This window comes from Podarcis bocagei (genome assembly GCF_964188305.1).
Source record: "Podarcis bocagei genome assembly, chromosome: 15".
NCBI classification, from domain to species: domain Eukaryota; kingdom Metazoa; phylum Chordata; class Lepidosauria; order Squamata; family Lacertidae; genus Podarcis; species Podarcis bocagei.
This window is the reverse complement of record NC_138141.1, coordinates 44,359,251-44,382,682: the sequence shown is the minus strand read 5'-3', so window position 1 is coordinate 44,382,682 and position 23,432 is coordinate 44,359,251. Positions and strand designations below refer to the sequence as shown.

At 50.1% G+C, this 23,432-nt stretch overlaps 1 protein-coding gene across 1 annotated transcript in view; it reads left to right on the top strand.

Moving 5' to 3' along the window:
• The first annotated feature begins 8,955 nt into the window (after positions 1-8,955).
• The window catches only part of ABR (ABR activator of RhoGEF and GTPase), a 116,162-nt gene continuing 101,685 nt past the window's right edge, over positions 8,956-23,432 (top strand). Inside the window, exon 1 of the mRNA XM_081172005.1 lies at positions 8,956-9,544. Within this exon, the coding sequence (XP_081028131.1) occupies positions 8,971-9,544 (574 nt within the window). The 5' untranslated portion in view covers positions 8,956-8,970. The remainder of the gene's footprint in view (positions 9,545-23,432) is intronic.

Below are 23,432 nucleotides of genomic sequence, written 5' to 3'. Positions count from 1 at the left end.
AGAAACTCAAATCAAAAACTTTTTGGGGATGAAAACGTCAAGTCAACACCAAGGCCAACTGTCCAGGCTGGGCCAGAAAAAAGCCAGGGAAGTCCCCAAATAGGAGTTCCAACACAGAAGGAGAAAGGAAAAAGGAAATAAAGAGGGGGAGGGGATCAAGTTGATTCCAAGCCAAAGGCCAGGTGGAACAACTCTGTCTTACAGGCCCTGCAGAAAGAAATCAGATCCTGCAGGGCCCTGGTCTCATGAGGCAGAGCGTTCCACCAAGTTGGGGCCAGTACTGAAAAGGCCTGGCTCTGGTTGAGGCCAATCTGACTTCCTTAGGGCCTGGGACCTCTGTTGCTGTTTATGGACCTTAAGGTCCTCCGTGGGGCAGACCGGGAGAGGCGGTCCCGTAGGTATAAGGGTCCTATTGCATCTTCTGCTGCAGGAATTCCATTCTACACAAATCAAAGAACCCAGGAAGAGCCTTGCAGGATCAGGCCATCTAGTCCTGCCTCCTGCTCTCACAGTGGCCGACCAGATGCCCCCAAGGGAAACCAGCAAGCAGGACCTGTCTAATCCTCTTTTTAAGCCATCCAAGTTGGTGGCCATCCCCGCCTCCAGTGGCAGGGAGTTCCATAGTTTAACTACACGCAGCATGAAGAAGTAGTCTGAATCTGTTGGGACTTGTGGGGTGTGGAGGGGGGGCTGGGTATGGATCAACACCATTGCCACGTGGTCTTGTCGGGGGGGGAATATATTCAATTGGGGGTTCAGTTGCTCATTCTTCCTCTCCCATCGTTTGCGGCCAGGTCATTCCTGCAGGGCAGTCAGTAGCACGGTGACAGTGGCGTAGCGTGGGGGGTGCAGGGGGGGCCGGGCGCACCGGGCGCAACATCTGGGGGTTAGGGTTAGGGGGCGCAAATCCACGGGTTAGGGGGCGCAAATTACTTGCCTTGCCCTGGGTGCTGACAACCCACGCTACGCCACTGCACGGTGACACCACCCACCCACCCAGGCTAAATGGACCCTGCCCCTCAACAACTGGGTGTGGGCGAACGCCCTCTGTGGCAAGTGGTTTTGACAATGGAGGGGTCATCTATTTTTTCTACGGGGGCTTGGGCTAACCACGTCATGGGAAATATGCTGCCATTCCCCCTCCCTGGCAATACGGGATGCCAGCAAGGCTAAATCAATTCGTGCAATTCCCATTGTATGTTAGCCGGTTTAATTTAGTTAAGTAGCTCCGATCGCTCCAGCTGACAAACGTCCAATAAAATGAGTAAATACATGAAGCGAGCCACGTTGCGCTCTCTCTCTCTGAGCGAGGGCGGGGGCTCCTCAGCCTTTTAACAGTTTGCTGTGGGGTGGTAAAAACAAAATAACGCCCCACCCCGCTGTAAGTTTATGCAGGATAAAGGTGCCTGTTTCGCTTCATCCAATCGCCTTGCTTGATGGAGGCATTTTGATGGACGCATCAGAGGTGGGGGTGGGGGGCAAGAGATGGACCCCTCCTTAATACACTCACTTTTCATTGATTTTGGGGACTCTGGATTTCCTCCTCTGCTTCCATCCCTGAAAGGAAGGTTGCATTGTGTTCTGGCTCCCTCTGGTGGGAGAATTAGGAAGTTCAGGTGCTTGTGAGCTAATGTGGTCTAATGGTTAACTCAGGCACCCCCAAACTCAGCCCTCCAGATGTTTTGGGACTACAACTCCCATCATCCCTAGCTAACAGGATCAGTGGTCAGGGATGATGGGAATTGCAGTCCCAAAACATCTGGAGGGCCGAGTTTGAGGATGTCTGGGTTAACTGTTTCCAAACCTCCAGATGTTATTGTACCCTCCCATTGGGCATGCTGGCTGCTGGGGCTGCTGGGAACTGGAGCCCCACAACATATGTAAAGCGCTGCTTGGGCCACCCCGTGTTAGAGTGCCAGGCTATGGATCCAAGGGGGCTGGGTTCAAATCCATACCACCCTGGATGACCTTGGGCCAGCCATACTGCCTCAGTCTAGCCTACCTCACAGGGTCGTTGTGAATGCTGAGACACCATGTAGGCCATCCTGAGCTTCTTACTGGAAGCCGGGGATAAAATTGTTGTCATTTCCTTAACAGGCATCCTCTGCCTTTGCGTTAAAGACACGGGAAGGTAGTCTGAAGTGCGGAGACACTGCCTTATCGCTGAGTCAGACCATCTAGCTCAATATCGTCTACACTGACTGGCAGCAGCTGCCTGGAGCTTCAGGCAGGGTTCTTTCCCATCATTAGACCCCCATGCTATTCTTTAGCTCAAGGCTATCAAATTCAGAGGAGGGACACGGGTGGCGCTGTGGGTTAAACCACAGAGCCTAGGACTTGCCGATCAGAAGGTCGGCGGTTCAAATCCCCGTGATGGGGTGAGCTCCCGTTGCTCGGTCCCTGCTCCTGCCAACCTAGCAGTTCAAAAGCACGTCAAAGTGCAAGTAGATGAATAGGTACCGTTCCGGCGGGAAGGTAAACGCCGTTTCCGTGCGCTGCTTTGGTTCGCCAGAAGCGGCTTAGTCCTGCTGGCCACATGACCCGGAAGCTGTACGCCGGCTCCCTCGGCCAGTAAAGAGAGATGAGTGCCGCAACCCCAGAGTTGGCCACAACTGGACCTAATGGTCAGGGGTCCCTTTACCCTTTACCTATCAGATTCAGAGTTTTTGTAAGTGGTGTGGTGCACCACCTCACAGACCATATTATAGGGCATCTTCCCACAAGAAGATATTTACTCTGAGGTCCTGTTCCCAGCCCTGCCAGGAGATGCCAGGCATTGAATATAGGACCTTTTGCATGCCAAGCAGGTGCTCTGCCACTGAGCCACACCCATGTATTTGCCTTTGTTTTAAAAGCAAGTGGCGACTGCAACAAAATGTTGCAGCACATACATCGAGGGCGGTCGTGCGTCTTGCTGTATGGAAGACAATCCTTTGAGTTGAAGGAGCCATCTCTCGGAAAGGCTGTCCCATCCAAATTGGAAAAACTGTGGTGTTCTTTCTTTCTTTCTTTCTTTCTTTCTTTCTTTCTTTCTTTCTTTCTCTTTCTTTCTTTCTTTCTTTCTTTCTTTCTTTCTTTCTTTCTTTCTTTCTTTCTTTCTCTCTCTCTTTAAAATCCCATTCTCCGTCAGCAGCAGGTGGACAGCAGCTTACAGGCAGCCTGGAGCAGTGCTTAGAGTGTCACACCAGGACCTGGGAAACCAGGGTTCAAATCCCCACTTGGCCATGATGCTCACTGGATGTGACTGCCTTTCAGTCTCGCCTGCCTCACAGGGTTGTTGTGGGGACTGAATGAGGAACTCCTTGGAGAAAAAGGTGGGATATTAATTCAATAAATGATAAATAGAAGGGAAGAGGCACATATCTGAGCACACTTTCCCCCACCCTGGGGAGACATGTTGCATGATTTCTGTTTCAGTGACAGAAATTTTCTGCACCTAAACATTTAAGCCATCGTGCATTTTTAAAAATAGAAATCAATGCCATCTGTTTCAAGTGATGTGTGCCTCCTCACCAAGCTGCTTGGGGATCAGGCTGGTCTATTCTCTCTCTCTCCCCCCCCCCCCGTTGCCTCAGTTTCCCCCTTGCTCTTTTCTAGCAGATGTTCACTGCTCAGTGTCTTCCGGGTGACCACTGAGCTGGCTCCATTTTCAGTGAACTGATTTTGGGTTTCCTTCCACCTTCATTAAAAAAAAAAAGCAAAGAGTGCGTGGTTGTATTTCCGCAAGTGGAACATGCTAATAACTTGCTCTCGTTTCTCAGCGGCTCTATTTGGCGGTCCGATTCTGTTGGCCCCCAAGCAGCGGTCTTTGCTGTTAGAGGAAATAGGGCAGCCTAGCCAGCTGCATTTATTTCATTTCAGTTCAGTTCCTAAGATGTATACACTGCTTGATTGTAATATATAGTGTGTGTGTGTGTGTGTGTGTGCGTGCGTGCGCGCGCGCACACACACACACACACACATAGGCACACACACACACACACACACACACACACAAAATGGCTTACCGGGGAAAAAATCACTAAGAAAAATTAATGACAATTTTCCTCTTCTTATTTTGAAATTTTATTTTTCTTTATTTTATTTTTTGACAAAGTAATAATCACAAAATAAGTAAGAATAAAAAAATGTGTGCCCCACCACCAAGAACATTCCACTGTAACTATCCAACCTCCCTAAATTTCAACACTTCTTGCGACAGTTTGACCCCTTTTCATATTAACAGTACAAATTCTACAAACACCCTCCATATCTCCTCAAAATCATTTCCCCTGCATATTCCCCATCTTTCCTTAATGGCACATGTTAATTTATCATTAATAGCTATATCCCACACCTCTTTGTACCATTCTTCCATTTTATATTCTGCTTGCGCCTTCCACTTCCTAGCTATAATAATTTGTGCAGCTGTTAATAAATTTCTGAGCAAGTCCTTCACAGCCTGTGAACCTTCCACCCCAATGTAAATTGATAATAATGCTACCTTTGGGCTAACAACAATAATTTAAAACTCTTTAAAAGTTAAAATAGCAATACCCAAGAAACAGATTAAAACCTGCACCAGCTTTCTAAACATCTAGGTGAGCTTGCCTTCACAAAAATGGTTTCAGCAGCTGCCAAAAAGCGGGCAGTGATGTCAACAGGCGGGGAGTTCCAAAGGGTAAAAAGGCTGAGTTCCTTGAATTGCAAAATGGGTATCCTGGGGCCCCTGTAGCAGTGCCAGTTCCACTGATGGGAGCTGTCAAATGGGCGTATGTGGGGGAAGACAGCAGTCCCTTCTAGAACAAGAATAACAGCAGAAATGAATGGTTTTGCAGCTGGCAAAAGGCAGGCTTAAGTTGCTCCTCTGCAAAATGACGGCCTTTGTGTCCACACTGGGGGGTAGGGGGTGTCCTGGATTTTTGCTGCCCACAGGATCTTGGGGGCTGAAAGGGCATCACAAGAAGGCCCAGGTGTGGCGGGGGTGAAAAGATTCAAACGGCTGATGTGGCAGGAGGCTGGTGAAGGAGGCGAGGCAACGGAAACTGTGGTCTCGCTACCTCACACCAAATTCCACAAGCTGAAGTTTGCGGGTTCGTCCTGCAGATGCTCTGTCGCTGACTTATGGCCTTTCCCCTAAAAAAAATAAAAAATAAAGCAAGTTCCTAGTCCTCATACTTCTGGGGGAAAAGGCTGGTTTAAAGAGGAATGTAAGAAGATGCCTTATAATGGGTCAGACCTCTGTCCTAGCTCAGTATTGCTCTCTGCCCACTGCCCCCAAATCATGGAATCATTGAATTGTAGAGTTGGGTCATCTAGTGCAACCCCCTGCAACGCAGGAATCTTTTGCCCAACGTGAGACTCGAATCCATGACCCTGAGATTAGGTGTCTCATGCTCTAGCGACTGAGCTGTTGTGACCGTCTCCTGACTTGTCTTACCTGTAGGCAACTTGCAGATGACCGCAGTGCCTGGAGAAAGGCAGTCAAGTTGTGCATCCATGGCAGTGGCCACAGGAGGAATGCCCTCTGGGAGGAGCACAGAGAGACAAAATGCCATAGTACATCTGCAGCAGCACAACCGGATGCCTTCCTCTGCCCCGGCTGCAACAAAACATGTCTCTCCTGTATCGGTCTCTACAGCCACAGCAGGCGCTGCAAGCTTCTGACAGTTTGTCTTCACCCCCAAAGCACACTCTGCCATTGTCTCCAGAGACAGATGGGTGCCAATTAATATGCATATGCCGCCTTTTCATCCAAGGAGCCCAAGGTAGAGTACTTGGCTCTCCTTCCCCCCATTTCATCCTCACAACAAACCTGTGAGGTAGGTTAGGCTGACAGAAGCAGTGACTGGCCCCCAAGGTCGCCCAGCGGGCCTCATGGCCGAGCGAGGATTCGAACCCTGGTCTTTCCCAGGTCATAGTCCAACACTCTAACCATTATACCACCCCGGCCCTCCTCTCTCACATACACTCATACACGTGCTATTATTATTTTACTAAGCACTTCCGAGCAATGACCAACCTAGACAGCATCTTAAAAAGCAGAGACATCACCTTGCCAACAAAGGTCCGTATAGTTAAAGCCATGGTTTTCCCAGCAGTGATGTATGGAAGTGAGAGCTGGACCATAAAGAAGGCTGATCGCCGAAGAACTGATGCTTTTGAATTCTGGTGCTGGAGGAGACTCTTGAGAGTCCCATGGACTGCAAGAAGATCAAACCTCTCCATTCTGAAGGAAATCAGCCCTGAGTGCTCACTGGAAGGACAGATCCTGAAGCTGAGGCTCCAAGACTTTGGCCACCTCATGAGAAGAGAAGACTCCCTGGAAAAGCCCCTGATGTTGGGAAAGATGGAGGGCACAAGGAGAAGGGGACGGCAGAGGACAAGATGGTGGGACAGTGTTCTCGAAGCTACCAGCATGAGTTTGACCAAACTGCGGGAGGCAGTGGAAGACAGGAGTGCCTGGCATGCTCTGGTCCAGGGGGTCACGAAGAGGCGGACACAACTAAACGACTCAAGAACAACAACAAAGCACTTGGGCTGCTTGCCAGTGGCGTAGCATGGGGGGTGCAGGGGGGGCCGGCCGCACCGGGTGCAACACCTGGGGGTTAGGGTTAGGGGGCGCAAATCCACGGGTTAGGGGGCGCAAATTACTTGCCTTGCCCCGGGTGCTGACAACCCACGCTACGCCACTGCTGCTTGCTGCTCAGGCTGAGCCGCTTTTGGAGACACATCCGTGGCGCACGTCCAGCGGGGGCTCAGCAGATCCCCCAGGGAGCAAGCTGGCTCTAATGCATGTGGCAGAGTTAAAAAGAAAAGAGGGGGAAAAATCTTGCTCCATCAGCACTGGGAGGAGATCCAGGAAAACACTTAGCCAGTGTCACTGAAGGCTTGTTTATGGCGCAGACCTCCCTCCCCTCCCTCAAGCCAGCTGGTTGCATCCAATCCATTTCATTTGATCCAGTGGGGCAGCGGGGGGAGGGACGGGGAACCGGGGAGAGGAAAGGTCTCCGCGCGCGCCTGCGGATGTGCGCGCCGGTGCCGCTTCCCAACCGACCGCCGGCCGCTTGTTGCGAGCCTCGGGTCCATTTCTTGAATGAATGAAAAGCAACCGGCTGATTTGCTTCCATCAAAGCAAGCCTGAGCTTCTTCCGGCGAGCGAGGGGGGCTTTTTCAGAAGTCCGAGGATGGAGGGCTGTGGAAGGCGGTGAGGAGCGAGGCTCCCTTGGAAGAACTCGGCGGAGGACCCCCGCCTTCTGGTTTCCAGGCTGGTGTACTCGGGAGGCGAGAGCGAGACCCCCAAACCGTGTGGGGTGTCGGTGTGGGTCTGTCCTCGGCTGCGGATCGAAGAGGCAGCCCTTGTCTCCAGCGCTGTCCCGTAAGCGTCTTTGCCGTGGAAGACAGCGATGGCAGGCGATGGAGAAGACCGGAGGTGGCCGGGTCAGGAGCTCAGGTGGAGAAGTAGGGGTGCTGTCCAGCAGGGTGTCACAGCGGGGGGGGGACACACCAGCCAGCCCCCCAACCTCAGTTACTAGAAAACAAACGAGGTTAACCGGGGGTCAGAATTTTGCTTTGGAGATGTTCGGATTTCTTTTGCTGTCATCTGGCAGATGTTCTTGTATATGTTTTTTAATTGTTGGGACTTAACTAGGAATGACTTATTTATTTCTTAATTGCCTCTATATCTCACATGCTCCTCCAAGAAGTTCAAGGGGGTGTACATGGTTCTCCCTGCCTCAAGTCTAATTCCCACAACAACTACCCTGTGAGGTAGGTCAGGCTGAAAAAGGCAGCGACTGGTCCAAGGTCACCCCGAGTGGGGGAGTTGAACCCTGGTCTCCAGGGTCCTCCTAGCCCAGCACTCTAACCACTACGCCGCACTGTCTGTCTGGCACTGATCACCCGATTGCTTGGTGGATTAACATGAGTTGTTGTCATTGGGCTGTTGTTATTAAAGGTAAAGTCGTGGCCGACTCTGGGGTCGCGGCGCTCATCTCGCTTTATTGGCCGAGGGAGCTGGCGTACAGCTTCCGGGTCATGTGGCCAGCAGGACTAAGTCGCTTCTGGCGAACCAGAGCAGCGCATGGAAACGCCGTTTACCTTCCCTCCGGAGTGGTACCTATTTATCTACTTGTACTGGTGTGCTTTCGAACTGCTAGGTTGGCAGAAGCAGGGACCGAGCAACAGGAGCTCACCCCCTCGTGGGAATTCAAACCGCCAACCTTTTGATCAGCAAGACCTAGGCTCTGTGGTTTAGACCACAGTGCCACCTGCTTGGCCCTCCAGCAGTTTTTGGACTACAGTTCCCATCATCCCTGACCGCTGGTCCTGTTAGCTAGGGATGATGGGAGTTGTGGTCCAACAACAGCTGGAGACCCGAGTTTTGGAACCCCTGTAAGGCAGTGGTGGCCAAACTTGGCCTTCCAGCTGTTTTAAGACTACAACTCCCATCGTCCCTAGCTAACAGGACCAGTGGTCCGGGATGCTGGGAGTTGTAGCCCCAAAACAGCTGGAGGGCCAAGTTTGACCACCACTGCTGTAAGGCAACCAGACACACATTTCTCTAGAAATATGAGGAAACGATTCAGACCCTTTTTTCACGTTTGGATTTTTTTTGGGGGGGGTGTCCCAGACATTCTTGCTCTCCAGCAAGCTCGTGCACCGCGCATTAGGGGTCCTGCGCGGCTTCTTGCACGCAGGAGCGCGCGCACGAGGGCCTGGGACAGCAGCCTGGGACGGCCTTTGCAGCCCCGCCTGCTGGGCGGATCCCTCCGGGCGGAGATTGGGCTGGCCCAGGGCGCCGAGAGCGGAAGAAGCTCCCGAAGCGAGAGGAGGAGGAGGAAACTTTGGGGAAAGTTTGAATTTATTTGTGCTCCGGGAGAGGCGGACGGGCGAAGACCTTCCGCGCAAAGGAGCGGGGGGCGGGGCTCTCCATCCTCGCCAAGGGACCCTCCGCCCCGGGAGGCCCCGATCCGGCACCGGCGCCCAGCCATGGGGGACCCGGAGGGAGAAGGGGAAGAAGCGGCGTCGGAGTTCGAGCGCCACTGGCGCCTCGAGTTCCCCGGCGAGGCGGCGCCGGCGCTGCGCCTGCACTCGGTGGCTTCCATGGAGGAGGAGCTGGGCCGGTGCCGGCGGACGCTGCAGCGGCTCCAGCGGGCCCTGGAGGAGGAGAAGTTCAAAGTGGTCTACTTGGAGGCGGCGCTGCAGCGGCGGGGAGGAGAAGGAGGCGGAGGAGAGCCGCCCGCCCCGTCCAGCCCCTGCGCGCCCGGGGCGCACAAGGAGACGCCGAAGGGTCTTTCCAGCCCCGGCGCGCCTAGGGCGCGCGACTCGGCGCCGGGGGAGCCCCCGTTGGCCCGGCGCTTGCCTCCTCCGCCGCCCCCTCGCCTCTGGAAACGCCCCCCAATTCGGGAGCTCCCCGACGGCTGCGGCTCCCCCGAGCGCCACCTGCGCCTGGTCCAGGAAAGCGAGTCTCCCGGCTGCAGCTGCGACCCCGAAAGAGCGGGAGGAGGAGGAAACAGCGACTGGAGCTGCACCAGCTCCGACCACGAGGATGCTTCGTCCGTAGGTAGGTCTCCGGGCGAGGAGAAGGGGTCCTGGCACGCCCCACCCCACCCTCAGTCTCTCTCCCATTTTCCAGAACGACTGTGGTAGACTGCGTCTGGCCAGGGAGGCTCCATTGAAGTGACTTGGCTTTGTCCCGTTTTATTATAACAGTGTCATTCCTGGGATATGACCGCAGCTTTGGGACTTAACTGCCTTGTGCTGAGCTACATCTTTGGGCTGTCTGGCACTCGTGGAGGAAAAGGCTGCCTCTGGCTTCTGGCCAGGGTGGCTCTGCTGGAGGCAGCCATGCTTCTGAATGCCAGTAGCTGGAAACCGCAGGAGGGGAGAGTGCTGTGCTGCTCTTGTGATCAAGTCCTGCTTGCAGGTTGCCCATTGGGGGCGTCTGGCGCCAGGCGCATTTTGCACCAGGCTATCAAAGTCAGGATGCCCAGGCGGCGGGATGGTGTCCAGCCCCAGGATCATTGGATCTGGGCTGTTTTCACACACTAAGACCACATCCTGTAGAATTCTCACACTTGCATTTTATCTGAATGAATTTCAGGAACTTTTTCTGTGCAGCCTGAGCAGGAGCAGTGAACACGTTATAGTTAATTGTTGTAGTTTGTCTTCACTGACCCCACCCCAGCTGCCCTGCTCACAGCTGTGAAGAGTATTCCTACGTTATGAATAGTCACCATTAAGAAAAAGAGGTATATATGTGTGGACTGTCCCTGAATCTAGTGACTTTTCTTCTTTAAGTTCTCTAAGTTCTTAATCTAACTCAAGGTTGCCATATAAACTAACCAGATGTTTAACTGAGTATACGTCATCTGATATTCTGTTTTGGCGACTGTAACCTTGATTTAAGGAGCTATTTGCCCCTAGCTTATATATCTGAGTTTCTAACACTGCTACCTTAACTTGCTGGAGAATCAACATCCCTTGATAAATAAATAACAACAACAAATTAAGTGCCTCTGCAGGAAATTAATAATACATCCTTCGACAAAGGCTAATGGATGCCCTCTTTAAACTTCTTTATGGTTACATTGTATGGTTTTATGGCTTTATAGTTGCAAACCGCTTTGATGTATTTTTTTTATGACAAAGCAGTAGGCAAACAGTTTTTATAAATAAATTATTATTGTTGTTGTTAATAATAACAACAACAGTTTTTTTGGGCGCAAACCTCCCCACAGCCCACCATTGCAGACCCCCCCCCCAGCTCAGCCTCAATAATCAGACCTGGAACCAAGCCCATTGCTTAAAGCAAGACTTGGGTTTGTTTTCGTTCTGCCAGCCGCAAAGCCTCTCCAGGGAAGACCGAGGCAGCTCCTCAGAGAGAGCAGGATTGATGCCGCTGTCAAAATAGCTTAATAGGCCCAGGACTTTCAGGAAGAGCATATTATTGCCGGGTTTTAATTTGGCCCCTGGAGGCAAATCCTCTCTCAGCTACGCACACATCGCTTCGAGGGGGTTACGGGATTCATCCCCGCTGGAAACGTCCTGGGGTGTTCAAGCCAGTTTTCAGAGCAAACACTCAATATAGAGTTGTCTTTACAGTAATGGGAACCCAAGGTGCCCCTGAGCATGTATAGAGGGTCCCATACTCATGTCTGAGTGGCCACACCTTCCCCAAAACATCTGGGGTTACAGGGAGGGTTGGGATTAGAGGGAAATTAAACATTAAGACGGGATTCAGTCTCTTGGTGCAGAAGTACTGAATGTCATGGCACAAGGCAAGGGGTGCCGGACTCCAAATCCCATCAGGCCACAGCTCAGTGGCAGGACAGCTGCTTGGCGTGCAGAAGGTCCCAGGTACAACCCCCCCAAACCCCAAGGCTGCCTACACACCATACATTTAAAGCATATTTTCCTCGTCCTCTGAAGAATCTTGGGAACTGCAGTTTAAAGGTGACACAGGAACTGTAGTTCTCTGTGGGGGTGAACTACAGTTCCCAGAATTCTTGGGGGGGGCGTGTGCTTGAAATGTAGGCAGATCAGATGGCAAGAAGTGGGAAGGGCCTCGGCAGGGGATCTTGAAGACTCGCTGCCGTTCAGAGCAGGCAACCCTGGCCTGGGTGGGCAGAGAATCTGACCTGATAGTAAGGGGTGGGGAGAAGAACCCCAGCTCAGCAGAAGACCTTTGCGAGAAGAAGGTCCCATTAACAAGGACCAGGTGGGAGGCGATTCAATTTCCATGCAACTTGGGAGTCATCTGATGAAGTTGAGAGCTCAGAGATTCTGCAGAGTCAAGAGGAAGGACTTTGTCATGCTGCACGGCTAAGCTGTTTGCTCCCACCAGAGAGAGCGACAGGTTGCCCAAATCAGCAGCTTTGAAAGCGGGTTAAGGAAAGTCATGGAGGTTAAGGCTGTCGCTGGCCACAGGGCCCAATGGCTCTGTTCTCCATCCTCTGCTGGAGGCCGTCAATGCCTCTGAATGCCAGTTCTTGGAAACTGCAAGTGAAGAGAGTTCCTGCTGCCTTCAGGTCCTGCCTGCGGGATTCTCATCGGAGGCCCAGTGTTAGAAACTCAGGTGTATAAGCTAGGCACCAAGATCCCCAGATGGTAGAGCTGCCAGGCGCCATTCTGGCACCCAGGCATCTTCACACGGTCGCCTGGTTCATTTTGAACGTTGGCAATGGCAGGGATGTGGAATTGCACCTGGCCGAATCCTTATTTTGCCCACCTGCTTGGGCCACTTTGGATGGGTGGTTAGTCGCCCAAGCTCACAACAGCGCCAGGTGACCCGTTTTCTTTTGCCTGCGCCGTTTGACTTCAGAAGGCCCCAGATTCACACTGGCGTGTCCAGAGAGACTCCCTGCCCAAAACGCCTGCTAGTTGCTGCCAGACAGAGTGGCCAGTCTTGAGCCAAATGGGTCAGGAATGCATTTTCAGCTGTGTTGTTGGTCACAGGGTTGTTGCTTGTTTTTGTGTGTGTGTGTGTGTGTGTGTGTGTGCACCTGTGCACACCTGGGGCTGTCTAGAGCAGCCGGATCATAGAATCGTAGGATTATCGAGTTTGGCCCCCACTTCCCAAGGCAGTCCATTCCACTGTCAGGAGCTTCTTTCCTTGGGGCTGCGCTAGTTTCATCTTCAACTTTGAAACCACAGGGACTAGCAGCTTAGCTCAAATTTTTTTTTTTTGGGAAAATCGTTTTTATTTGATCTTAGAAATATAAATTTATAACAATACCAAATACATATCTGTATATAGAGATTTCTCTGAATCGCCAGACATCCATTCCATGGGTCCTATTATCAACATTTAAAACTGCATATACCGTATTTTTTGCACCATAACGCTCACTTTTTTCCTCCTAAAAAGTAAGGGGAAATGTCTGTGCGTGTTATGGAGGGAATGCCTACAGGTGGCATGCCTACAGATTTTCCTCCTCTAAAAACTACGTGCATGTTATGGTTGAGTGCGTGTTATAGAGCGAAAAATACGGTAATCTATATTTTGTATCTATCCATATTATCCATAGCATTTGTTACGTTACAAGTGAAATTAGAATCCTGCTAATGTTTCCATCTCCTAAATAGATTATAAATTTTTCCCTGTTCATTCAAAAAGTTTTTCTCCTCTAGTTTTCTGGGTTTTCCAGTCAGCTTTGCCATTTTTGGCATAGTCCATCACTTTGGTTTGCCATTTCTCTCTGGTTGTTGTTTAGTCGTTTAGTCGTGTCCGCCTCTTCGTGACCCCCTGGACCAGAGCACGCCAGGCACTCCTGTCTTCCACTGCCTCCCGCAGTTTGGTCAAACTCATGTTTGTAGCTTCCAGAACACTGTCCAGCCATCTCGTCCTCTGTCGGCCCCTTCTCCTTGTGCCCTCCATCTTTCCCAACATCAGGGTCTTTTCCAGGGAGTCTTCTCTTCTCATGAGGTGGCCAAAGTCTTGGAGCCTCAGCTTCAGGATCTGTCCTTCCAGTGAGCACTCAGGGCTGATTTCCTTCAGAATGGAGAGGTTTGATCTTCTTGCAGTCCATGGGACTCTCAAAAGTCTCCTCCAGCACCATAATTCAAAAGCATCAATTCTTTGGCAATCAGCCTTCTTTGTGGTCCAGCTCTCACTTCCATACATCACTACTGGGAAAACCATAGCTTTAACCATACAGACCTTTCTTGGCAAGGTGTTGTCTCTGCTTTTTACGATGCTCTCTAGGTTAGGGACTCTTTATTCTTTCCATCTCTGGGCTAGTAGCATCCATGTGGCTGTTGTCGGATACATAAATGTAGCTCAGTTTTTTTTTTAAGGAAAGCTGAGATTCTCTCATGCGGCTTGGCCAATTCCCTCCCCACTTGTTTTTTGTGTGTGTGTGTGAAAGAGAGGGGAGAATGTTGCCCAACCCACCTAGTTCCTTTCCTAACCAGGAAGTTGCAGCTTTTATATTTTGTATTATCCTGGAGGAACTTGGGTGCATTTGAGCTGAATCTGGCCTTTGTGGGGAGAACTGCCTGTGACAGCTCTTTCTGAGGCAAGATGCTTGTCCAAAGGTCACGGTCCACGTTGCCAAATTGATGGTGGTACAGCTGTGTCTTTTGCGAGTGAGGTTTTCCTCCAAGGCTGTTGACCTGTGTCCTATATAGTGATGCTTCCACGTGACACCCTCTTTTTTTCTTCCTTTCTTTAATTAGCTAAAAGCCCTCTTGGCAGGTTTGCTTCCTGCGGCAGTTCAGAGCCAAGCTCTGCTTAGGTTTCCACTGTGTTTGGCATCCTTTAGACCAGCCATCACTAACCTGGCTTCCCCCAGACTACAGCTCCCAGCAGTGGCACCAACGGAGAGCCAGTGTGGTTAGAGCGCTGGACTAGAACCTGGGAGACCTGGGTTCAAATCTCCCCCTCTTGGCTATGAAGCTGACTGGGGTGACCTTGGGCCAGTCACTGACTTCTCTCAGCCTTACCTACCTCGCAGGGTTGTTGTGAGGATTAATGGGAGAGAAGGAGGGAAAGCACCTATGTCACCTTGAGCTCCTATGGAGGCAATAAATAAAATATTATATGACAGCAACACCTGGAGGGTCCTCCAGCCCTGATGATTGCATTTTCTGTCCATTTATGAAACTTCCTTATCTCTAGCTGTTTTCAGGTTGCAAGAAAGGGCTGTGTCGCTCTTTTAAAAGACTAACCTCTCTTATTACGGCATAAGCTTATGCGGACTGCATCTGGCGAATGGGTCTGTATCCACCAGGGAACTCTGCTTCTGAGCGGCCAATATCAATACCATAAAGAATAATATTAGTTTATGTATATGGCAGGGGTGAGCAACGTTTTCCCCTAGGCCACACCCTTAAGACCTTGCCATCCCTACTTTGCACCTTCCCTGAGTGTTTCTGCCGCCTGGAAACAAGTCCTTGAACTCTAATCATGCCTCTTGGCTTGCCTGGATGGGGGGGGGGGGAGGTGGAAGTGTGAGTGTGTAAAAACTGGCCGGCATTGTTCCAATCGCTTTTGCCTCTGGCCCCACCCACCACTGAGGGCTGGACCTTAGAAGGTTCCCCAGGTGGAGGAATGTGGCCCCTGGGCTGCACACAGTTTTCCCACCCCATACATATATAATGTAGAGAGATAATTGATCAATCAACACACGCTTGAGTTGATTGTTCAGCAGATTAATCAACACACACTCGAGTTGATTAATCTGCAAGGCTCTGAGAGTCAAGGGTGCTGTCTTGCCTGGGGGGAAATTTGCAAAACATCCTTTCAGCTGGCCAAGGATTTCAGCTGGGGCTTTAGTTGCTCTGCAGACCGTGTGCGTTCCTGAGAGAGAGAGAGGGCTGTAGGTGGATCAGATGGCAATTTGTTATCTCCTCGGCTGCAGAAGGTCGGCAAGGAAACGGGTGATCTGATCGTGCTGGCGATCTTTTGCCTTGCCAGTAAAGCCACAGTTGACAATTTCCTGAGCTGGTACTGCTCTCTATCCCCCCCCCCCCCGCCGCCCTTCATGGTCTGCTTTAATTGGCTTGTGATTTCTTTATTTTTAGTGCGCAAACCCAAAATTGAGGAGAGGCCTGCAAGACAGCAGATGGGGGGTGGGAAGTGTCAGAGATCTGCCGTTTTTGTCCTCTGCTTGCAGACTTCGCAGAGGCATCTGCCTGTCCTCTGTTGGAAACAGGATACTGGGCCGAGTGGGTTTTTAGCCCGATGCAGGGAAAGGCGAGGGGCAGGTTCTGCGCCGGTACTTCCGTTTCACCACCTGGGGGCGCATGGAGAGGCTTTGTTGCCTGGAAGGGCGGCAAGATGCTCAGGAGCCTGACTTTGCCAGAGATCTCCTTGCCCCTTTGGCCACCCAGCTTGCTGGCTACTTCTGCAATGCTCAGCGGCTTTCTCCCAGTTGAAAAGAGCATCCTTGGGGTGTGTCCTGCTTGTTTTTTCTTCAAAACCAGAGGGACATTGTTAACGGAGAAATCTGAGGACTCCCTTGGACAAAAAAACAAGGACACCAGCCAGGAATACCAGAGCAAAACAGCAGCCAGTAGGCTTGGTCTAATCCAGAATGCGGCAGCTAGACTGGTGACTGGGAGCGGCCGCCGAGACCACATAACACTGGTCTTGAAAGACCTGCATTGGCTCCCAGTACGTTTCCAAGCACAATTCAAAGTGTTGGTGCTGACCTTTAAAGCCCTAAACGGCCTCGGCCTTATCCTGCAGGGGGCAGAGGTTTCACCAGCAGCCCATTTTGTTGTGGGTTCAAGACTGGGGCAAAGTGACTTGAAAAGCAACTTTGCTAGCATTAGAATTAAATAATTAAAATCAAGCGACCTAAGGGCTAGAATTCTGAGTGAGGGAGAGGGATACTTTCCAGCTTCAGAGTCGCATTGCTTGGGGGGGGGACTCGTGCCAGTAGTGGGCGGGGCCAGTGGCAAAAGTGGGTGGGGCATTGCATGTAAATACAGTACCTCAAGGACCGCCTCTCTCCATATGAACCTACCCAGACCCTGAGAACATCACCTGAGGCCCTTCTTGGTGTGCCCCTTCCACTAGAAGTCCGGAGGGTGGCAACACGAGAACGGGGCCTTTTCTGCAGTGGCTCCTCGTTTGTGGAATGCATTTCACCAGGAAGGTTCGCCTGGTGCCTTCATTATACACCTTCAGGCGCCAGGCGACTGGTTCCTCTTCTGCCAGGCCTTTGGCTGATTGACATCCTATACACTTTTAGATGTCTCTTGGAAATGGAGGGTTATTGGTTTGTTTAGTTTATTATTTTTATTATGCATTTTGTGCTTTTAATTCTGTATTTTTACTTTGTATACCACCCTGAGATCTACGGATGAAGGGCAAAGTATACAAATTTAATAAATAATATTTTCCACCTTGGCTTCTGCGCATGGACCCTCAAGCCCCTTTCTGCCTTACATCCGGGTGAGGAAGAGGCAGGATCAGAGTTCGAGAACATGTAAAAATACTCCAGGAGGGTGCAGTCCCCCCCCCCAGCTGTTACAGTCGTACCTTGGAAGTCGAATGGAATCCGTTCCGGAAGTCCGTTCGACTTCCAAAATGTTTGGAAACCAAAGCATGGCGTCTGATTGGCTGCAGGAAGCTTCTGCAGCCAATTGTGTCTGGAGGCGATTGGAGGATGGATGGCGGCTAACAGATTGAGGTTGAATGCACATGCACACGAAAGCTTATACCAAGAACTAACTTAGTTGGTCTTTAAGGTGCTACAGGAAGGAATGTTTAATAGGTTATTGTATTTTAATATTCTGTTGGAAGCCGCCCAGAGTGGCTGGGGAAACCCATCCAGATAGGTGGGGTATAAATAATAAATTATTGCTATTATTATTATTATTATCGGAAGCCCCATTGGAATAGTTCGCAAAAATAGTTCGCAAACCGGAACAGTCACTTCCAGGTTCGTGGCGTTCGGGAGCCAAAATGTACGAGAACTAAGCTGTTTGAAAACCAAGGTACGGCTGTGTTTATTGTTACTGAATCAGGGCTGGTGAGGGGTGTGTCCAGGGACCGGCTCAAAAGACCAGGATCCACATTCAGCCCCTGACCTGATTTAAAGGCCACGCGGTTCTTGCAGTGCGGGATGGCGCTTGCTTGCCCAGGAATGCCTCCTTGAAGGCCTGCCCGCTTGCTCTCCACCCGTCCTTGGTGGAGCTGTGCCAATGCTGCCCTGGGGAGAGGCTGGCCACGCCTCTCCTGCCAAAGCAAACAGCCCTTGTTTATTGGGTGCGCTTGGGCTGTTGACTCAGGAAAGGAGGAGGATGTCCTTTGGCAGGGAAGCCAAGCTGGGCTGCTTGCCTCTAGGGCAACACAGCAACTGCTACGCCCTGCGGGAGTGACATGCCTACCTGTGTGTTTTTCTCAAGCTTGAGCCAGGAGTGGCAGGGAGGCAGAGCCCTTGGGGAAGGGCTGTAGCATAGCGGTACAGCCCTCGCTTTTCATGCAGAAGGACCCGGCAGCATCTCCGGGTCCTGGACAGCTGCTGCCAGTCAGTGTAGGCAATAGAATAAGAATAAGAATATTTATTTTTTTTATTTATACCCTGCCCATCTGGCTGGGTTTCTCCAGCCACTCTGGGCAAATTCCAACAAAATTTTAAAATACAGTAGCCTATTAAACATTAAATCTTCCCTAATCAGGGCTGCCTTCAGATGTCTTCTAAAAGTCTGGTAGTTCTTTTTCTCTTTGACATCTGGTGGGAGGGCGTTCCACAGGGCGGGTGCCACTACCGAGAAGGCCCTCTGCCTGGTTCCCTGTAGCTTTGCTTCTCGCAATTAGGGAACCGCCAGAAGCCCCTCGGCGCTGGACCTCACTGTCCGGGCAGAACGATGGGGATGGAGACACTCCTTCAGGTATAGAGGCTGTTTAGGGCTTTAAAGGTCAGCACCAACACTTTGAATTGTGCTCGGAAACATGCTCGGAAGCGATACTGAACTAGATGAACCCTTGCTATTTCAACCCCGAATTCAGAACCTTGAGGACTGGAAACTTGGTTTGTTTTTAGGGGAAGGGCAGTGGCTCAGTGGTAGAGCACCTAGGTTCAATCTCCAGCATCTCTAGGTACGACTGGGAAGGAAACCCTGTCTGAAATCCTGGAGAGCTGCTGCCAGTCAGTGTGGACAGTATTGAACTAGATGGACCAGTGGTCTGACTTCCTATGTCGTGTGCCAGTTGCTTTCTGTATTGGCCCCAAAGGATAGCAGATAAAAGATTTCCACCAGGGATGCTGCTGCAGTGGATTTCCCGCCTCCAAAGCGGGTTGGACTAGATGCCCTCTAATGTTCTGTCCCGGGGGGTTGCCTCCTGATTGGAGCAACATGTGCAGAGTTGCGGCAGGCCACCTCTCTCTGAGGTCCTCATGCCAGCATGGGGAACGGTCAGAGTGACAATGGACAAATTATCCCTGTCCCAGCAGAGATGGAGTGGCAGCAGACCAGAGCAGGCACTCTCGCAGAGTTGCAGCAGCTGAGCTCCTCTCTGGGTGCAGCCTTTGGGGCTCTGCCTTAAGTTACTTTTTTTTTTAGGTGCGTGATTTTGAACATGGTGCTTTACAGGTGAATAGGAACGGTCCGGTTCCCTTTGACCTCTTGCTAAAGCAACTTCTTGGTGTGGGTGTGTGGGTGTGTGTGTGCATTTGTGTCCCCACTGTTTTAGTGTGTGATCCCTCAAAGGGGCTTCCAAGGGCCGGGATCTGTACGGTTTCCGGGGTTCAGTTTGGAGCACAAGGGACACCCCTAGAGTGCTGCCCTCCAGATTATAATTATTCCCATTTATTAAATTGTTATTATCGCCCTTCATCTGAAGATCGCAGTGCAGTTCACAACGTAAGAATACAAAATGAGAGCTCAAAACACTTAATGGAACAATAACTCCCTTTCATCAAACACATTAGATTGTTTAATTAGCCAAAGACCTGGGAGAGGAGGAATGCTTTTGCCTGGCATCTAAAGGTATGGAGTGAAGGCGCCAGGGGAGCCTCTCTAGGGAGAGCGTTCCACAAGCAGGGAGCCACCACAGAAAAGGCCCCGTTCTCGTGTTGCTGCCCCCTGGACTTCTCACAGAGGAGGCACACAAAGAAGGAGCCCAGATGATGATATCAGGGTCTGGGGGTGTTCAAAAGGAGAGAGGCGGTCAAGTCCTGAGCCATTTAAAGCTTTATAGGTCAAAACCAGCACTTTGAATTGGACCCAGAAACCAACTGACAGCCAGTGCTGTTGGGCTTTAATTGTTGTTGTTTAGGCGTTTAGTGCCTCTTCGTGACCCCCTGGACCAGAGCACGCCAGGCCCTCCTGTCTTCCACTGCCTCCCGCAGTTTGGTCAAACTCCTGCTGGTAGCTTCGAGAACACTGTCCCACCATCTCATCCTCTGTCGTCCCCTTCTCCTTGTGCCCTCCATCTTTCCCAGCATCAGGGTCTTTTCCAGGGAGTCTTCTCTTCTCATGAGGTGGCCAAAGTCTTGGAGCCTCAGCTTCAGGATCTGTCCTTCCAGTGAGCACTCAGGGCTGATTTCCTTCAGAATGGAGAGGTTTGATCTTGCAGTCCATGGGCCCAGAAACCAATTGGCAGCCAGTGCTGTTGGGCTAGGATTGGCCTTATATTCTCAAACCTTCTAGCCCCGGTGAAGCTTCTGAACTGTCTTCAGAGGCAGCCCTACGTAAAACGCATTGCACTAATCCAGCCTAGAGGTTATCAGAGCATAGATGGCAGAAGGAAGATTTCGTGGGACTCCTGGAGGGCAAGTCTGATGCTACTGAAGAACTCTTGCCTAAAAACTTCAGATGACTCATTGGTGATGCTCCTGTATACAGCACCTCCTCTCTGAGGCCGAGGGGACAGCTTGCAACGCTTTCAGAGCTGCCAGTGCCTCTCTCAGGAAACGGTGGTCTCTGCACCCGCCTCGGAGCAGCGTCCCTGCGGTTTTGCTGCCTCGCCCCCCTCAAAAGGAAGCGAAAGCCTTTTGCCGATGGTAAAAGCAGAAACGAGCTCCTGGAGGGCCGGGAAGGATGCTGTCTCATTTATCAAAACGGTGATTATTATCTATTGCTTTTTTCAGATAAAAAAAGAAAAGAAAGCAAGTTGCAAGAAACGTCTATTAAAAGCAAGTGCAAAAAGCAGTGTAAAACACACCGTAAGAAGAGCCTGCCGGATCAGGCCGGTTTCCCACCTGTTCCAGCCTCCTGTCTCCACAGTGGCCAAATTATTATTATTATTATTATTATTATTATTATTATTATTATTATTATTATTATTATTAATTATTTGTACCCTGCCCATCTGGCTGGATCTCCCCAGCCACTCTGGCCGGCTTCCAACAAAGATTAAAAATACATTAAAATGTCACACATTAAAAACTTCCCTTCAGTCCCTAAGAACCTAGGAACCTAGATAGACTGTCTCTGGGCATGGAGGTTCCATCAGAGGAGCTCTGTAGCTGGATCAGGCCAATGGCCCATCTAGGCTAGCATCCTGTTCCCACAGAGGCACCAAAGGAAAGCCCACAAGCAGGATCCAAGCAGCCCTCTCCCCTCCTGAGGTTTCCAGGAACTGGGATTCAGTCTGTTACGCATTATTGTGTTTTTATCTTGCAAAACGCCCTGTGATCTTCAGCCGCTTTCCCCTCCTGCTCGTCGCCTTCGATAGCCCTCTCTTCCATGAAGTTGCCCATTTAAGTTTGGGGTCACCACAGCCTCCCACGGGAGCAAGTAATAGACATATATAAAAAAAACAGATCCGACAGCCTCAGCCCATCAGAAACTCCCAAGAGGGTGCAAAGGAGGGCCAGTGAAGGGTGTAGCCTGGGGAGGGAGTCCCAGGGGCCAGACAGAAGGGACTTAAGGGCCGCACTTGACCCTGGGCCCAAGGCAGCTCAGAGACCCGCAAAACTCTCGCGTCAAGTTTCAAGTTGTTGGTTTTAAAAAAAGGGTTATTTAGTGCATGCAAAAGTTCCTGGGCACACATTTTTTGCGTGTTTGGCCTAGGAGCCAAAGCTAGAAACTGGGGGAAAAGAGAACAGCAACCTTAAAAAATAATAAGAGTTTTTAAAGCAGGGTTTAAATGCATGATGGGGATACGTTTGGGCTGGTTCTTTGTAGCCTGGACTTTCAGAGAAACCTAGCCCCCACTTTTTTTTGGAAGGCACAGACTCCCTTTTGGTGGCAATGTGACAGGCATCCATTCAACTGGTGAATGGCTCCCTTTTTCTCCCTGGAGAAGGCTGGACCCATCTAAAAACTATTGCATGGATCCCTTTGGGCCACAAGGTGGCGGCCTGGAGCTTGTTAAGGGCAGAGAGGCCAGAGAGCTTCTCAAAAGTAACAATATATAATTTTACCGGACTGGACCTGTCCTTGGTGGCTTCCATTTCTGCGTTCTCGTTCCCCCACCAGTAATTGCCTGGGCTTTGGGGACTTTGTGGTAAAGAAGGGAAGGAGAGGATGGACTCTCTCTCTCTGTGTGCATTTTCTCGGTTCTTATTTTATTAGAGGTTTGCCGTCCATCGATTAGCTGTCTCTCCCCCTCTGCCTTTGCCACAGCAATAAGAGTTTTGTCTTGGCCCTAGAACTGACCTCTGAAAGGCAGAAGGCAGAGCTGAAGTGGAAAGCCTCCTGAGCATGCACAGAGGGTGTTTAATAATAATAATAATAATAATAATAATAATAATAATAATAATTTATTATTTTTTAAAAATAATATTTATTGTTTTTCCAACAATTTAAACACTACAAAAAAGGACAATACAATACAATGCAAAAACACTACATAACACTAACACTAACACATAACACTAACACATTGAAATAACAAAACAAAAACAGTTTAAAACACATCAAATAATTTCAATATCTTATCTTTCATTCACTTATTTCAACGACCTCCTCACACCTCCCTTTTTGTATTCCACTTCTGTTAATTGTTTCAGCAATTCCTTTCCATCTTCCTCTGTTTTCTATCCTATAATTATCTTAACACATTCGAACCTTATTTTTTTCCTTTAACACTCTATTAATCTATTTATACTTAATTCCTTATAACATTTCAGCCAAAGCCATATAACTTCATTCCAACATTGTTCTAACATTCATTAATTTTACAGTATTTCTGTAAACAGTCTTTAAACTTTTTCCAGTCTTCTTCCACTGACTCTTCTCCCTGGTCTCGGATTCTGCCAGTCATTTCTGCCAGTTCCATATAGTCCATCAACTTCATCTGCCATTCTTCCCGGGTGGGTAAATCTTGTGTCTTCCAATACTTCGCGATGAGTATTCTTGCTGCTGTTGTTGCATACATAAAAAAAGTTCTATCCTTCTTTGGCACCAATTGGCCGACCATGCCCAGGAGAAAGGCCTCTGGTTTCTTAAGGAAGGTATATTTGAATACCTTTTTCATTTCGTTATAGATCATCTCCCAGAATGTCTTAATCCTTGGGCATGTCCACCAAAGGTGAAATAATGTACCTTCAGTCTCATTACATTTCCAACATTTATTATCGGGCAAACGGTAAATTTTTGCAAGCTTGACTGGTGTCATGTACCACCTATAAATCATTTTCATTAAATAATAATAATAATAATAATAATAATAATAATAATAATAATAATAATTTATTTGTACCCCACCCATCTGACTGGGTTTCCCCAGCCACTCTGGGCGGCTTCCATAGAAACCAAAAATACACTAAAATATCACAGATTAAAAACTTCCCTGAACAGGAAGAGAGAGCCAGGGTTAGAAATCTCCACCTGGCTGGCCCCTCCAGCCTTCTTAAACAGGTACACAGAAGAACTTATTTTTGCATTTGTACCCCAGGAGTACGTGGTTCATCCCCTTCCACAGTTAATCCTTACAACGACCCTGCAAGGTAGGTGAAGAGGCTGCGACTGACCCCAGGCTCACTCAGTGAGCTTTGTGACTGAACGGGGATTCGAACCCTGATATCCCAGGTGCCGGTGCAGAACTC